The following is a 17,669-nucleotide window of genomic DNA, read 5'->3' as shown; positions in this document are numbered from 1 at the left end:
TTCCCTGGTTTGTTTTCCACATGACTAAACCCCACGGGCCTCACTGAATCATGCCCAGGCCGCCTGACTGCTTCTCGCCAGTTCTTCCCGTGCCCGGAGCCCGGTCAGGGCGCAGACCCGGGCACACCGCCCATCCCCTCACCTGCCTTCGCCCACAGCCTCGCCGGAGAGGCCTCTCCCTGGTGGCCTAGCCAAGCGTGGGGCCGGCCTGGGGTCTCTGCTCGCTCACAACATGGAATGGTCCGTTGGACTCCTGGCCTGCCTAGTGGGCCTCCTCCCGATGGGTGAGTCTCCCACTATCCTCTCTGGCCCATGCTCAGAACAGAATAGATGCTCACACGACCTCAGGTACAGTCTTCTCGCCCGGCACCAGGGGCAACCGGGTTCACCCAGAGCCTCCAGGCCTGTGGAGGAGGAAAGAGGGAAGCCGCGGTGACAGAAGTCACAAGTTCAAACCCGGGTTTTGCCTTGGGTTTCCGGGGACTTTGGGCAATCCTCTGACTTCTCTGCGCCTCCGTCGCCCCACCTGTAGAAAGGCCACCTGCTCACCCGCTGCTGTGAGGATCCAAGGAAGATAATGGGCAAGCTCCGGGGAGGACAGTCCAGGCTCTGAGGGACTTCAGGTGTTGCCGTCATCCGAGTGCTTTATGTCTTGATGGGCACAGCCCAGAAGGGAGGGGAGGAGGCTCGCGGTTGTTTGGGGTAAGAGTGGGGCTGATTTCCCATGGGGAATGGGGCAAGTAAGAGAGGGCACCCTGAGCACCCAGCGGGACTCCCGAGGGGTGAATGGGAACCCTTTGCAGCAGCTTAAGTAACAATATCATCGGTCACTCAGCTCAGTGACTTGGTGTTGCTGGGAACGGTGTTTTGGTTACGGACCATCTGCATGAGAATTTTGGTGGGGAGAGGGGCATTCATCTAAAGGCAGATCCTTTGGTTCTATCAAGCGGCAGGGCTCAGGAGTCAGCATGTTCAACCATCTCCTCAGGTCATTTTTTTTTTTTTAAGATTTATTTATTTATTTTAGGGGGGGTGGGGACAGAGAAACTCAAGCAGCCTCTGTGCTGAGGGCACTCAATCTCATGACCCTGAGATCAGATCTGAGCCAAAACCAAAAGTGGGACACCTAACTGACCGCACCACCCAGGCACCCTCTCTTGGGTCAGTCTGATGCACGAGGTAGTTGAAGGCAATGGGGAAAACTGACAAAGGCAATCCTCTGAGCCCTGGTCCCTCCCGAGACTCTGCCCCTGGACTCGGAATTGGTGCCTCCACAGGCAGGGCCATGGGCCATCACGTGCCGCACGGTGACATCACTGACATCATGGTGTTCTGAGTTAGTCAACAGCCCTTGTCTGGGGTCCTGTCTCGATGACTGGACTATCAACTCCCACCCTTAGCTCCTCTTCTTTCCTCTTGAACATTCAACAGAGGCAGCGTCCAGTTCAGGTCTGGTTTGGATAATTCTAGCAACCACCTACAGATAGCTCTTACAAGGGCTGGGCCCTTTAATTAGAACCTGATATAAGCCTCGAAGCCGTCTGAAAAAGGAACTACTCTATTCCCTTGTCACGGATGAGGTGCAGAGGGGCCCAGTGAGTGGTGTGGGTGGATGTGCGGCTCTCGACTGGGCCCCCACTGGCCCCCACCACATGCTGCCCCTTGTCCCACCACGCAGCCCAGTGGTGGGGGCAAAGCGGGCGGGGGCTGGAGGAGGTGACCCCACCCAGACCCGGGGCTGATAAGAGAGCGGCTCAGACGTGAGTGTTGACGTCACACACACCTTTGAATCCTGGCTCTTCTATTTACTAGCTGTGTGGCCCTGGGCAGGTTGCCTAACTTCTCGGAATGTCGGTAAAGTGGGGACCCTGGCTCCTCGTGGGGTGTCGTGAAGGATAATTAGATCTTGGATAAAAGCCCGCCAGCACCAGCATCACTGGTGCTCAGTGATTGTGCCATAAATGGCAGGGAAATCTTGCTGAAGTCACATAACCTCGAGAAAGGCGAGGTTGGGGTGGGAGGTGGTTTGGGTTTCTTTTTCTCCTGTCGAGGGTCAGCTGCTATGAATCAGTCAGAGACAAAAAGACTTAGGGGAAGCCTGAGCAGTCACGTGTCCAAGAACAAAACCCAAACCACACAAGCGCTCCAGCTGTGGGTCGAGACGAGATTTCCCCAGGGAGGCTGAGGCATCTTGGGGAGGAAGACCCTTTTTTCTCATACTGGCAACTGCTTCACGGCTACAGCCAAGAGGCCTGTGAACTAGGGTGAGGGGACCCCGCTTTCTGAAACCCCTCCGGAGACGTTCGCCTATGAGCCCCTCCATGAGGCAGCGGGCCTGGACAGGAGGACCAGGCTGGGTTTGGCTGCAATGCAGGAGCCCCGGGGCTTCCTGAGCAGGGTGCCCGCAGTCCAGTCTCATCCCCAACCGCATCTCTGAGCAGAGGGCCAGGGCAGGCCCTTGGCAAAAGCAAAGTGGGAGGAATTCGTCCAGGAAACCCCCTTCTACCTCCTGTGCCCTTCTCCTTCATACTGACGCCACCTACGCCCAGCACCCGGTGCCCTGGGGCAGCCCTGAATCTCCCAGGGGCTCACGCACACTCTCCCTTGTCTTTCCCCTCTGGGCTCCCCACAAATCTGCTTCTAGAAAGCTGGAGATGCCAGGGAACGTGCAGGCGGGAAGAAAAATGGTCTGGGAGCTCTGACCGCTTGGGTGACCTTGGACAAGATTGCAGTTGGTCCACAAACCTGATAAGCAGGTGGAGGGATCACAGTCATCCTCAAAGACTTCTGTGTCAGGCCTGGACAAGCAGCTCGTTCACTCCTCACCACAGCTCTACAAAGCAAGGACGCTTGTCCCTATTTTAAGGAGGCCTATGGAAGTCAGGGGGCTTTTCTGGGGTGTCACAGCCTGGACTGAACTTCTGGAGTCTCCCGAGGGCAAACCCCACGTTTTACACCACCTACGTGCAGTGGTGGTGAGCCCGGAGCACAGCTTGGTGCTCAGAGGAATTTACTAGCTCGGAACCACGGCTGACAGACAAACCAAAAGGCAAGACGAATCACAGCAGTCGCCCTAGCTGGTGGGGGTGCAGGGAAAGGCTGGGGAGGAGATGGGCTGGTCACGGGTCCAGAAGGAAATGGGAGAGTTTCGTGAGCCAGGATGCTGCTTCTGCTCCCGGCGGCTACTGTGGCTGGTAGCTTGGGCTGAGAAGTCCTAGCTGGGGTGGAGGACTGTTGGGGAGCAGGGCCCTGAGAAGGCTGGGGGGAGCACGGACAGAGATGAGCTAAATGGGCGCTGTGGAGAGAGCGCCCTGTGGCCAACACTGGCCCCAGACCACGGTCAGCTGTGACTGCCCACATGACCTAAGATGCCAAAGTGAGCTAGAAAAGGTGCAATGTCAGGGTACCACATCTTCACCCCTGCTGCATCACCTCGAGATGTATGCCCAGAGCACTTCCCCGCCACTGGTCAGCGCCCCCACCCTGCTCCCTCACAGTCACACTCCCTTTGCCAGGCTGGTGAGAGCAGGGTCTAACATGCATCGGGCATGTGCAGGGCAAGCTACCCGTGTGACTTCATTCAACGCTCAAGCCCATGAGGAAGGTATTAGGTGCCTCATTTGGCAGCAGAGGAGCTCGAGACCTGGGACATTAAGTAACCTGCCCAAAGAGCCCCCAGGAAGTGAAGGAGCCTAGAACAGTGCCAGGCTCAGACCGGGTGCTCATAAAAGGCAGGGAAAGAATGACCACAGGGGAGATTATCCCCCAGGTCCAGCTGTGCCAAAGCTGGGAGGCGTGCCAGTAGGCCTTGTGGCCCAGCATTGAGGGCTGGTGTTTTGGACAGCAAGAAGAGTCTGGGTCTCCTGTTGACCCAGAGTTTAAGAGTCCCGAGGCAGGGAGATCAGAGACTACAACAAGGGGCCAGGGTTTCAGTTCAGGATGATTCCTTCCCTTGTGCTAAAGACATGCAAGAGGTGCAGGAGGAAACGGCACATGTCACAAGATGCTGGGACCTTGGGTTCCTGCCAAAGCACATGCGTCTGCTCCCCAGGCAATCCCTGCTGGGACTTCCCACCCTCACCTCGAGTCCCTGGGTGGATGCGTCCAAAGTCTCCGTGTAAGAGGGAGTCCAGGTGCTCGCCTCTTGAAACACCATCCCGCAGGTAAACAGGAAACACAAATCTCCCCCTAACAGGAGCCAAGATCTTAACACTGGCTGAAAGGGCCCCTGTGTGCCCTCTCAAGCCTCCAGGGCGAGGGAGGGGCGGGGGGGGGGGGCGGGGATGTTTCCAAACTAGGCTGTCGTCCAGGGGCAACACAGCCCAGGGGACAAAGTAGGAACAGGAACCATGGAGCGGGGAAGCCTCAGCCCTGCTTCTGGTCCGTCAGATGACCTTGGAACAGTCGTGTGGCCTCTCTGAGCCTCGGCCCTCCCTTCTTCAAAAGGGGCTATTGCCGGTCCCTCTTGGGGCTGTCGTGCACATGAAATGACATGACGACCGTCTCCCAGTGAGCACCCAAAGCACTGCGTACTCTGGGCCCATGATCTGGGCATGCCCTGCAACCCCTTCACTGACGTCCTTGCCTCTGTGGTTTTGCCCAGCTGCTGCCTTTCCTTAGAACACCTGCAGTCTACAGCAAGGCTTAGCAAATCCCAATCCTTTGTTGAGGCTCCGCCGAAACAACACATCCTCTCTCCCGGGCCCTCCAAGGATTCCCTGCCTAATATTTGCACACCTCTTCCCCCAGCCCACACCACCCTCCCCTGCCAGCCTGGTCACCCTCCCTTCTGCCCTGTTACAGCAATTCTTCATCAATTACCACATGGCAAGTCCCTCGCGAGGCACTAACAACACAAATACGACCACATATCCCTGGTCCCTGCCCTCCTGAGCTTCTGGGTGCCTGGACAAGACACACAGTTGAATAGGCCATGCCCATATGGAGGAAGAACATCTGCAGGCCCTGGGGCACAGGGTAAGGATGCCAGACCCAGGCTTGGGGTTTAGGGAAGGCTTCCCTCTGTAGGACAACTCAGCAGAGGCCTGGGGGTGACTGGGAGGGAGTTGGTGAGTGAAATGGGCCAGGAATCTTGTTCAGACAAAAGAAACAATGTTGGTGTCCCTCATTAGAGGACCTGGCAGGCTGCGGTGTAATTATGTGTTCACAGATCTATCTCCCTTCCTGAGTGGTGAGCTCCAGCAGGCTGATAAGGTATCCTATTGATCTTTGTAACCCTGGCTTGTATCCAAGTGCCTGGCTTAGAGTGGGAATGTGTCTGATAAATGTTCGCCAGTCGATGAGTGCACAATAGCAAAAACTGCCCGGAGTAATCAGTACCTGGTTCCGTGACGCCTACAAGATGCAGAAGGTCAGAGGAGGCTGAGGTTACAGAGGGTGGGAAGTGTAGAGAAACCGAGGCAGAGGCTGAGCCTCAGGAGTGGGGAAACAATTTCTGCACCTGGGAGTACTGAGTAAACCAGCAAAACCTTCAGAAAGGTTTCTCAAATTTGAAACCGGGCCCTTTATTGACAACTGAACAAACAAGCTCGTAACTAGAGATAAATGCCATGTGCTCACTTGGGTTCAAAAGTATAATTCCACTTGTCCAAAAGAAACAAGATTTGGCTCATAAGCACATTGCGTGAAAAAAGAACGTGTAGTTTTTACTTGATGGCAAGCTCAGCATAAGCCCAAAGTGTGGTTTTATACGAGGCAGAGCTCACACAACCCAATTCGTACCCCACGCTGCTGGTGCAGCACACCCCTGCAACACACCCCTGCAGCACATTCCTGCAGCACACCCCTACAGCACATTCCTGCAGCACACCCCTGCAGCACATTCCTGCAGTACACTCCTGCAGCACACCTCTGCAGCACATTCCTGCAGCACACCCCTGCAGCACACACCTGCAGCACACACCTGCTGCACACAACTGCACATCCCTGCAGCACACACCTGCTGCACACCCCTGCAACACACCCCTGCAGCACACCCCTGCAGCACACCCCTGCTGCACACAACCGCACACCCCTGCAGCACACACCTGCAGCACATTCCTGCAGCACACCCCTGCTGCACACCCCTACTGCACACCCCTGCAGCACACCCCTGCTGCACACCCCTACTGCACACCCCTGCAGCACACCCCTGCTGCACACACCTGCTGCACACCCCTACAGCACACACCCGCAGCACACCCCTGCTGCACACCCCTGCTGCACACACCTGCAGCACACCGCAGGAGGCCACTAGGCTGCAAGGAAAGCATGAAGCAAGCAGTGAGGAAGCAGAGTAGATGGGATAGGCTTCTTGGAGGATGGGTGGTCACCGGCTGTGGGCTCAGGGGATTCCTACCCAAGGCAGCAGCTACCCCCAAAGAGTAAAGAGCACTGGACGTGGAGTCAGAAAAGCTGGGTTTCTCCCATCTTCTGCCTGTGTGACTCTGAGCCTCCGTTTTCTGATCTATAACAATATCCCCCCTGCCTCACTCCCCGAGGGTGTCTTGAGGGTCATGTGACATGATGTATATAAAAGAACTGTATAAATTACAAAGCTCTTGGGAAGTACAAGAGCAACTATATTATTCCCCCTAAAGATCCCTTTTGTGAACTGCATTCAGGGTTCTAGCCGGTCGGGCCTACCAGCCTGTCCTCCCTCCTCAGGGAGACACCACCCCTGGCCTGATCCTCCCAGGCCCAGCTCCAACACCCAACCGCCCACCTGCTCGCCCCCTCCCCAAAGCAGGGCCCGCATGCAACAACAGGGGCAGGGGCTCTGCCGCCATCTTGGAGCTGGAGGCCCAGCACAGCTCCCAGACGTGAGCTCAACCATACTTCAGAGGCTCACAGCACAGCAGGTGAGGCAACTAGGCCCAGAGCAAGAAGACAGCACGAAGCTCTACTGGTCGTGGTCTCTCAGCTCCTTATCTGGCTTTTGGGACGCCCCTTTGGGTTGACCTGGATTCTAAAGGAACCTCGTCTACCAGCTCCACACATTAAGTTCAAAACCTACCACCCCTTGCTGAGGCCTATTTCCTCTCTGTAAATGGGAGTGTTGGTCTCCTTGGATGAGCCCCAAGCTTCCATGCCTTTAGTGCACTAGACTGTTGGCTGTGGAGTCAGGCAGTCCTGAGTCTGAATGCTGCCTGTGCCTCCCTCTAGCTGTGTGACTTACTTAATTACACAACTTCTCTGTGCCTCCGTTTATTACATGTAACCCACGGATAACTGTGCTTCCATCTAGGTTCATCTGCAAGAACCAAAAGAGATACTACTGGGAACTTGGTCAACACAGAGGTGCACAGTAAGTGTTTTTATTTTCACCGTCGTGGGGGGCTTGGGGCTGTATGGTAACCACGGATCCCGAGGCTTTTCTGCAGCAGGGCAGGTGGTGGGAAAGAGTATGGGGTCAGTGGGCCTGTAGGTGAGGTGGGATCTCCCCGAACGAGGCAGGGAGGGTCCAGGCACCTCGAGAGTCATGGGAGTCAAGATCCCGAGAGATGCCTCTCAAGTCACGGAGTGGGTTTCTGGGCCCCCACGAGGGAGACGCTTCCTGAAATCCTGGGGTTTCCAGCGCCCCCCTCCGCGGGGCGCTCCCTGAGTCCTCCGGGTTCCAGGCTCCCCGGCGAGGGGTCCCCCCACCCCAGCGTCCGCTGACGCTCCCGGCCGCCCGTAGGTGCGCCGGCGCAGCGCTGGTCCATGCAGGTGCCGGCCGAGGTGAGCGCAGCGGCGGGCGAGGCGGCCGTGCTGCCCTGCACCTTCACGCACCCACACCGCCACTACGACGGGCCGCTCACGGCCATCTGGCGCGCGGGCGAGGCCTACGCGGGCCCGCAGGTGTTCCGGTGCGCGGCGGCGCGGGGCAGCGAGCTCTGCCAGACGGCGCTGAGCCTGCACGGCCGCTTCCGGCTGCTGGGCAACCCGCGCCGCAACGACCTGTCGCTGCGCGTCGAGCGCCTCGCCCTGGCCGACGACGGCCGCTACTTCTGCCGCGTCGAGTTCGCCGGCGACGTCCACGACCGCTACGAGAGCCGCCACGGCGTCCGGCTCCGCGTGACCGGTGAGCGCGGCGCCCTTACCCCCCGGCCCGCCGCGTCCCCAGGGGGGCGATACACGGCGCCTTTCTCTAGGGCAGGGGCCGCACACCTGGCGATGGACGCGGGCCGCCCGGGAACTTGTTAAAAATGCATAATGCTGGCCCCGAGAAGGGCTGAGCGGTGCCCGGGAGTGGGCATCGGAATGAAGCTCGTGGGGGCGAGGTGGGGGGGAGTTGGTGAATGGCCCCAGGGGCTCTCAGTCTAGGGGGGAGGGACACGAGTTGAACAGTAATGGCAAGGCTGCGAAGGAATGTGCGCTCTGTGCACTGAAGGGCCCCCGCAGCCCCCTGGGGAGGTGCCCCGGGAGCCCGCCAAGTGCGCAGTACTTTGCTAGACCCTAAAGAAGTGGGAACCAGGGTCCCCGGTCCCTAGAGCAGAGGTTCTCAACCCTGGCTGCGCACTGGAATTAGCTGGGGAGCTTTTAAAAATCCTAGCCCTGCCTGCTGTGGGGATCCCGTTCAAGGGTTCCAGTCTGGTTCTGCCAAGATCTTCCCATATGCCCTTGGGCTGGCTGGGCCGCCTCTCCGAGTGCATGTCAGTTTCTAACCCGGGGCCCGCGCGCCGCCCTGCCGCAGACCCACGCATTCAACTCTAGACCTTGGTGAGGCTGTCTGCGAGTGGGAAGTGCCCTTGAAATCATACCGGCAGACCGTCCCCAGCCCTGAGCTCCAGCAACGGTAATGACCGTTGAGTGAGCATTTGCTATGGGCCAGGCCCGAATCCAAGCACCCCACATGTATTAACTTGCCAGATCTTCTCAACGACCCCATAAGGTAAATGATCCCCATTTTACGCATGAAGAAACTGAGGCACGGAGCTTCAGAATAGCTTGCCCAAGGCCACATCTCTATGGGGTCCCAGGCACCGTGACGCTAGAGCGCCTACTCCCTCCTCTCCGCGCCCCCCGCCCCCAAATCTCTTGGTGACTAAAAAGAACGAACTGGGAGGGGTTCCCCCCCTTGCCCTTGCCCGCCACTGCTCTGACCACAGTTCTCTTTCTCCCCCGACGCCCTGGCCGCCGCCCGCAGCCGCCCCGAGGATCGTCAACCTCTCGGTGCTGCCCGGGCCGGCGCACGCCTTCCGCGCGCTCTGCACGGCCGAGGGGGAGCCGCCGCCCGCCCTCGACTGGTCCGGCCCGGCCCTGGGCAACGGCTCGGCCGCCGTGCCGGCCCCGGGTGAGGGTCACGGCCACCAGGTGACCGCCGAGCTGCCCGCGCTGGCCCACGACGGCCGCTACACGTGCACGGCCTCCAACAGTCTGGGCCGCGCGGAGGCCAGCGTCTACTTGTTCCGATTCCACGGCGCCTCCGGGGCCCCGGCGCTCGCCCTCCCGCTCGGCGCGCTCGGCCTCAAGGCGTTACTGCTGCTCGGCCTTCTGGCCGCCCGCGCCGCCGCCCGCCGGCGCCTAGGTGGGTGCACCCCGGGCCAGGGTGGGGGCGAGGGGCCGGGCGGGGGCTCTCTCCCAGGAAAGACCGACTGGCCGACCGCCTGGCATGACTCAGCCCCTGCACGCTTTCCGCACCTGTGCCTCATCTCGCTTTCCTCTCCCTGCGTAGAGCCCAGGAGGGGGGAACGAGCAGGAGCCCATTTTAAGGAAGCTGAGGACAGAGAAGTGAAGGAACTTGCCTGGAGCCTAGAGACAGAGACCCCAAAAATGTAACTCCCACCCTTCGCCCACACCCCATAAATGACTCCTCCCCGAGGATTCTGACCACACATAGGCCTTCCAAACAGCCCCATTCCGTTGTGTTACAGTAAGCATCTTGAGGACCTACTGTGTGCTGTGTAGGTGCCCGGAAGACAGAGATGAGTAAGACCTGCCATCGAATGGGGTGCTGAGGAGTAAGCAAATAATTGCAGTCTGCAGGGAGAAGGGCTGTCCCGGAGCCCGGGTACCAGAGAGGCCCAGAGTGTAGCGTGCCTCACCCTAGTGGGACGTCCGGACAGGCCAGGAGGGAAGGCTTTACAAGTAAGGGGACAGCTAGATCAGGAACTGAAGCAAGGAGCTGATGGTATTCCCAGCAGAGGGAGCGACAGGTGCGGAAATGTGGGCTAGCAGGGTGTCCTCCGGACCTGCCGTTCGCCCCTCATTGCTCTCGCTGAGCTGGATGGGAAATTGGCTTGTGCCAGACAGGGGCTTCCCAGAGCCTCTCGGACCATCCAGGTCAGTAGCTCCCGCCTCACATCGTCTTGGGATGAAATCCAGAATTTGTCACGGTTGCCCTGGCTATTGCTGTCTTTCCTTGCCGGTTCTTCAGACCCACCAAACGTTCTAGGCGCCATGGTCCTGAGAAAGGCGGGGTTTTCTGCCGGGCGTCTGCTCCCTCTGTGCTTCTCATCGTTAACTCCTGGTCATCTCTAAGGCCACTTCATGCCCGGCTAGCTAGTGTTTGTCGCATGTCCCTTCAGACCACTTTCCACAGTGGGGTGGGGTGGACAGCAGGGCCTGTCACCTGAGGCTACCATGGAGACTCATGCCTCTCTCTCTCTCTCTGTCCCTCATACAGAGCACCCAGTTGCCCAGGACACCCCACCGCGGTGAGTACCCTGCCTTCACCCACCCCAGTCTAAGTCCCCAACTGGCCAAGGCACAGAGTTCCCGGGGCTTGTAGCATAAGGAGAAAGACCAGGCAAAGGGGCAGGGCTGGGGTCTGGGCCTCGACCAGCGTTTCGACCTTCCCTACAGCCTTCCAAAGCCCTGCTCTTCGGTCTCCCAAGTCCTTCTTGGCCAGACCAGGCCACGCTGACCTGCTCTCCTCACCCACCCCTCCTTCAGCATTCACAGTCTGGGCCTCACACTGGCATCTCTCCCAGACCTGCCTGGTATCCTGGTGCCAAAGGGTCATTTTTCTGTCTTATGTCCGCACCTAGACGTGATTCCTAGAGGCTGTGTTTCCTCTCGGGCTCCCCAGCATTCTAGAATAGGCAGACTCAAACAAAAGCCAGCTCGGGGCGTTCATTCTCCCCCAGAGCTGAAGGCTTCTCAAACAAAATGCCATTAGAAGTTCAGAGGGTTTAAGCTAGGACGTGCCGACCCTGCAGTCCAGGCTCTCCTTCTCTCTCAGTGTCTGTTCAAGTGAAGGTCTGCGTGGAAGAAAGAATACAATTCACTGACCCTGGGCAGGGTGCCTGGGATGCTGGGGAGTGGGGAGGCCGAACACAGTCTTTCAGGGCCTATTGGACAAGCCCAGGCGTTCCCATAACTTGGTCTCTGCCTGTGCCCTGAGGGCTGGAAAAGCCATATTACCAGCCCAGGCCCCTCTTTCTAGCTGCCTGTTCAGCCATCCCCGTTTTTGGAAACCCGTGCAATGTCCCTCTGCTTTGCTAATTTACTAGCACACCGAGTCACCTAAATCAGAAAGCTGAGGGGTCAGATATATATTGAGTACCTGCTATGTACCGGACACCGTGTTGGGCGCTAACGCTACAGCAAAATTCCCCAACTTCAGAAAACTCACATTTTAATGTGGAGAATTTAATAAACACGTGAACAAGATCATCTTCGATTCTGAAGTACAAGCTGTGAAGGAAATGGACAGGGCCACGCAGCAGAGCCCCAGGGAGGGAGGCGGCCCCTGGGCAGGTCACAGGCTCAGGGGAGACCCGGGAAGGGGCCAATGGGCAGTCACTGAGTGGCGATGGGAAGCACCCGGGGGGGCCCCACCCAAACAAGACTGGGGGCCAGGAGCCTTCCGAGGAGGCTGCTGGCCAAGGCTGCGGCTGGGTGGAGGTGGAGAGGCGGGGCAGACAGAAGGCAGGGCTGACCAGGGGGCCAGGTGGGCAGCACGAGCGAGGGAGGCAGCCAGCGTGCCCAGCTTCGGCGCTGTAACCCTGGGTGCCACTGACTGAGATGAAGACAGGGAGGAGGGGGTGCAAGCGCTCACACATAGGTCTGAGATGCCCGCGGGAGAAGTCAGGAGAGCAGCTAGAGCTCAGGGGGCCACGCCTGGGGAGATCAGTGTGGGGGGCACCAGGCACAAGACGGTTGTTGATGCCACCGACGAGATCCCTTCCAGAACATAGTGCCTCTGGGGTCTGGGAGGCCGTCCTCCATGGTAGCCTCCTCCCTGCTCCGCAGACGCTGTGGTCCGCTGTCCTTTCTCCAACCTTAGTTAGTCCCCACGCTCTGGTGGGTCTAGGCTGGGCTCCCGTTTCCACTCTCCTTCCTGCCCGTGGCTGGGGCATGGTGTGGGCAATTGGCGGCGCCCCCACTTGTGTATTGGGTGGTCAATGCACTTTCTCCTGTCCACAGGCCCCAGGTTCAGGAGTCCAACTATGAGAATTTGAGCCAGATGAGCCCTCGGGACCCACCAGCGGCCACATGTATACCATGAGGAGCCCCTTGGCCACTGGCATCCACTTGTACCCCATGAAGAGCAGAGGCCAAGGCCAGGCTTGGCTGGGACGGCCCTTCGTGGCTCCCAGCCACGTGGGCAGCCCCTGGCTGGGCGACCTCACACAAAGGGTGTCAAGACCCCGCTCACAGAGGCTCAGTGGTCTCCTACCAGGATGTCTGTCCCAGAGGCCCAGGATATTTATGTCAGTGGGACCAGCATTTTGAGTGTGTGTGTGTGTGTGTGTGTCTGTGTGTGTGTACGTGCACATGCGTGCAAAGCTCCAGCATGAAACTCACGGACAAACTCTCGTCCTTTCCTACATAGAATGTCATAGTAGAACAGGCAGGACACTGGTCAGAGGGTCTCCCAGGCTCGGACTCGCTGTGGGGACCAGGGCACTTTTTTCACCTCTCTGGGTCTCAGTTCAGCTACTTGTGAGCGTGGACAATAGTATTCCTCCCTCCTGGCTGCTCGGCATGTCAAGATCTGAGGAAATAATGGAATGAAGGGACTTTGGGAAGTACACAGCCATGTACAGATTACAGATGGGGGGGTCACAGGCTCCTCCTTGCAGGCCCCCCTGGGACGTGCAGAGAGTTCTTGGACAAGTGGGGCCCCCACACCAGCCTGGCTGAGAATGAGGATTCCAGAGACCCACCCTGGGGCCAGGGCTTCTGAGGCTGCCGTAAACCTGTGGTCCCAGGAACATCCACTCAGCAATGAGAAGAAGCCTGCTCCCCCTGCCTCCCAGGGTCTCCTCTGTGACTGCCCCCACCCTCTGCCCACCTCTTTGCCATCGGCTGCTCTGCGCTCCTTGAGCTGGGACCCCCTGGGAACCCATTGTCTCCTGTATCTGGGATCCACTGCCCTCAAGGACCCAACGCTGAGAGGTTGGGGCCAGTCTGGACTGCAGGGCCCGTGGATAAGGCAGCTGCAGCTGCGACATCTCCCTATGACCCGCACCCTCCCCGGACATGAGGTCCAAAAGCACCAGCAATTTCACCGCATTTGCCCGAGGCCTCTCAGGCTGACTTTGTGGGGTGCTGCCTTCCACATTCACACGTTAGTGCAAGCGTATGCATTTTAGCTCCCGCAGTCCCTGGGGTCAGGAGAGGGGGGGAGCAGGTGTGCTTGAGACCCGGGCAAGCTGGCAAGAGGAAAGGGCCACAGAGCTAGGGGACTGAAGAGGCGATGGGGACAAACTTTTCCTCAGAGCTTTTCCCAAAGCTAGGCTGGTAACCCAGAGTGGGGAGGGGCCCTGGCTCATGCTCTTCTGGGGAGGTGGCCTAAAGGGGATGGATCTTCACAAATTAATAAGCAGGGCAGTGGGTGGCGAGGTGCCCTTGTTCACCAGAGCCTTCGCCAGGGCCTGTGGGTGTCAGCAGCCCATGGTTAACTTGGGATCCATCCAGGAGTCTGAACTGCCAAAAATGCGTCAGCATTTGTACCTCCTTGTACGAGGATACCGTGGGCATCTGCATGGAGGGTCCTGTATCACCAGTGAAGAAGCCAGGGACACGGGGGTGGTGCATCTTGAAACATCTGCATAGACTTTGAGGCCTGTTTTGCAGCCAAGAAAAACTGTGACAGCAGTTACTTCTTAAGGGTCCGTTTTGTGCGAGGAATTGGGCCAGGCACGTGTATGGAAATGAGTAAGGGCTGTCTATCAGTCAGTCTGGGCTCGGTTGTGCTGTGCTAACCAACAAACACCCGAATCACAGTGGCTGAAAACAGGGTTTATTCTCACCGAAGGTACGTGCCCATCACGGGCTGGCGGGATCCCAGGCTCCCATGGATCCAGCATCTCTTGCTGTGGATCATTGGGTTGGAGATAAAAAGAAAGCGCTAGAGGGTCTCCCACTTGAGAGCAGGACTAGCCACCTGCCCCACTCACCCTCAAGGCCCGGGCAGTGAAACCTGCCACCACCTGGAGTGAGGAAACCCAAAAGCCCGGGCAACAGCCCTGCGGGCTCCACAGTAAGACTCCAGGATTTCTCACGTTAGCGAGCCATGGACCAGTAAGTGGAAAATCAAGGTGCTGTGGGAGCACACAGAAGGGATCACTGACCCAGTCTTGGGAAGGCTTCCTGGAGAAGGGGACCTGGAGATGGTACGTGTGATGGGGGAGAATGGAAATTGGAAGGTTAAGAACAAAGGTGATTCTAAGCAGAAAGGACAGTCTGGGCAAAGGCCAGGAGGTCGGACACAGCATGATGTTGAAGCAGCTGAAAGTTGCTGGAACATGAGCACAGAGAGAGGCACGGCGGCCGGAGCTGGGGCTGCAGCGAGAGGAGTCTCCCACACGGTGGCCAGTGCTGCCCCCAACAGGGGTGAGAAGCAGAAGGGAGCCGGGCACCCAAGCGGCCCAGCATGGTGCTGACTCCCTGTACTGCCCAGCAGGATGCTTTCCCCAGCCTGGCACTGCACCTGCCCCACACGCACCACGCGCTTGGGCTGGGCTTTCCATCTTGACACCCTGGGCTCTCAGAGCACTGTTTCTGCGGTGGTTTCTGAGGGTCACCTGTGTCAGGAGCACCTGGGGAGCTTGCTCACATCCCCATTCTGAATGCCACCTGGGTCTCCTAAAAGTGGGCTCTGAGGGTGGGCGCTGGAATTTTAAACAAATGCTCACGGGATTTTGCCCGTAACTTTGTATTGTGATCATTTTCCAGCATGCACACACACACAGCTGAAAAAGATGATCATCCAGAAGCCCACCACCTACATTCAACAGTTACTACCATTTTGCCATATTTGCCGTATTTGCTAATGTGCCCATGCACGTGTGTGTGCAAGCGTGCACATGCATGTCTGTTTGGCTGAACTATTCAAGAGAAAACCGTTCAAGACACCACAGTACTTCACCTGTAAATACGTCAGCTTCATCTCCGGAGAACAAGAGCATGCTCCCCTATAACTTCAATGCCATTATCACACTGGAGAAAATTAACAATAATTGAACAATACCATCTTACAGCCCACATTCGTATTTACCCAGTTCTCAAAATGGTTTTTTTAGCTTGTTGCCTCTAGCCAGGGCCCAGTTGACTCCAGGCAATTCTTAAGCAAGCTGGAGTCTGAGACTCCCTCTGGCTGGGGCGCAACTTACAAGGGAGCGAGCTAACCAGCCAGTGTTCCTTCCTGTGGTGTGTGCAATGTGAAGTAGGTCTTCCAGAAACTGCAGAAGCGGCATTCCTCAAAGAAATTCGCCTCTGACGGAGTGGTTTCACACATGGTGATGGGCCGTGGGAGCACCCTGAGGAGGGACAGCAGAGGCTCCCTCTGGCACTCCCTCTACCAGTTTGCTCACAGGGCACAGGTAGCCTCCTGCTTGGTCTCCAGAGGAAGCAGCTGCTCCAGGAGCAGAAGGGGAGGGTGGGGGAGGGGGTGCACTTGGCCATCACCAGACCCCTGGGAGCCTGGAGCTGCCACTGGGAGGTCTCCGTGGAGCAGAGCCACCGTCCTCCTCAACCAGACCATCTAAGAGCACAGGGGCTCTGTCATGGCAAGCAAGGACCAGAGCCACGGGCGACAGGCGCAGTCAGCACATGGTCCCCGGCCCCGAAGAAGTTGCAGAGATAAGAGACCCAGGAGACTTGGCGTTTTCAAGACCGGATTCCCCAGTGTGGCCTAGGGCACACAGCTAGAGCCTTCCCTTCCTCTGTACAGTGCTCTGGGAACGTGAGCCCATTAGTCCCAAGAGGGGCTTCTGACAGCCTGGAGACTGCCTTCCCCTGCCTCCCACCAACTGCCCCCAGGGATGGGCAGCGGGAGGAAGAGATGACAATGGCCTCGGGTGCCCACCCAGATCCACCAAGAGCCCAACACACTGTCCCTGCCCTTGAGGAGCTAACCTTTTAGATCAAGATGTGTCTCCGTGAGATAATCTACACTGAAGATAGGCCCTGCCTGGGGACGGAAGTGACCCACAGTGGGGCTGAATTTTCACATGCAGCCCCCTTGCTAGCCTGGATGGGAGAGCCGGGGCGGGGGGGACCCCACTGCTCACAGGGCCTCAGGCCAGTGGGACCTTAGAGACCCAGAGTCAGGGGTCCCAGGCTTTGTCCCACCGCCAGCCCTGGGCACTTAGGTCAGTGATACTGGTCCCCCGCCCCCAACAACAGCCCCTCACATTTCCTGAGTGCCTCCACCTCTGTGACCTCAGGGAGTTCTCTCTATAAAGCCCGGGAACAAGAAGGGCTGCAATTATCCTCATTTACAATGAAGGGAGAATCTCCAGGAGGAAAGTGGCCCCGTCCCAGCTCCTTCCACATCCATGTGCCGCCTCCTCTTTCCCAGGCTCTCCTCCTCTCCTGTGCCCCTTCCTCTGTGTCCTGTTTTATGAACTAAAGGGAGAAAAACATGATCTGCCAGTATAAGGAGATAGAATTACTTGGGATTGGAACTCTCTGGGTTTCCCTGGGTTTGGACCCCAGACCTTTGTCTTCCATAATCATCTCCAAGTCCTGTGTGCAAGTGACCTCAAAGGGTCCCCAGAGCAGATTGCCCAGACACTCACCTCCATACCTCCAACAGGGGAGGAGGAGGAGGAGGAGTGGGTGGGGGAGGGTAAGAGTGGGAAGGAGGGGGAAGGAAAGGGAATGTGGGCAGAGGGGCCTTGAGGAAGGTTGATTAAGAAGGACAAGGCAGGAAGCAGGTCAGCCTGGGAAGGCTGAGAGAGTCCAGGGTAAATCTGCTCTAAGCCACAAATTTAGGCGATATTAAAATATGGCGTCCAGGTGAGAGGCCATGTGGGTCACGCTGACCAACAGACCAGGGAACGCAGGGCTGTTTCCTACAAGGGTGTGGCTAACAAAGACGACCAAGAGGGAAGAGGACTGTCTTCCGAAGAGGAGTTTTCAGAGGAAGATGAAGACCTTCTCTATTCTGGATTGCCTCACAGTGCCAGGGACCACTTCCGGCCCAGCAAGAAAGCCCGCTCATCCAGAGACAGGTAACTGGATTCCTACACTACAAGGAGGTGGCACAGCTGGCCTCTAATCCACTTTCCAATCCCTTAATCCTGTGGTTCCATCTGGATGTGGTTCCATCCAGGGGAAATTCCAAATTGATGTTACTCCCAAAAGTGCAGACCCTCCCACCATACTTTGGCTCATTCAAGATGTGTCTTACAAATGTTAATGAAAACGAATAGTAAGAAAGAGCTCAGGTTCGGAGGTGCCCCACCCCCACCCACCAACTCCGGCGGTGGAGCCTTCCTGCAGCTTCCGGT

The 17,669-nt window shown here is 57.9% G+C and overlaps 1 protein-coding gene across 1 annotated transcript; it reads left to right on the top strand.

Moving 5' to 3' along the window:
• The first annotated feature begins 232 nt into the window (after positions 1–232).
• SIGLEC15 (sialic acid binding Ig like lectin 15) lies at positions 233–12,433 on the top strand. The gene is made up of 6 exons (XM_028098142.2): positions 233–284; positions 7,247–7,306; positions 7,679–8,062; positions 9,128–9,508; positions 10,607–10,637; positions 12,352–12,433. Exons 1-6 carry the CDS (start codon positions 233–235, stop codon positions 12,431–12,433), a joined length of 990 nt encoding a protein of 329 aa, XP_027953943.1.
• Positions 12,434–17,669: the final 5,236 nt, after the last annotated feature.

Source organism: Eumetopias jubatus, unplaced genomic scaffold, assembly GCF_037043125.1.
Source record: "Eumetopias jubatus isolate StellerSeaLion01/CBP00866 unplaced genomic scaffold, mEumJub1_p1.0 scaffold_16, whole genome shotgun sequence".
NCBI lineage: Eukaryota > Metazoa > Chordata > Mammalia > Carnivora > Otariidae > Eumetopias > Eumetopias jubatus.
The sequence above is the reverse complement of the archived record's forward strand: the minus strand, read 5'-3'. Positions and strand labels throughout refer to the sequence as shown.

Excerpts from the sequence above, each read along its gene's own strand:
- SIGLEC15 (XM_028098142.2), top strand. The coding sequence starts at position 233 with ATGGAATGGTCCGTTGGACTCCTGGCCTGCCTAGTGGGCCTCCTCCCG. Across the intron at positions 285-7,246 it reads AGTGGGCCTCCTCCCGATGG|GTTCATCTGCAAGAACCAAA; the intron begins GTGAGTCTCCCA and ends GCTTCCATCTAG. Across the intron at positions 10,638-12,351 it reads GCCCAGGACACCCCACCGCG|GCCCCAGGTTCAGGAGTCCA; the intron begins GTGAGTACCCTG and ends TCCTGTCCACAG.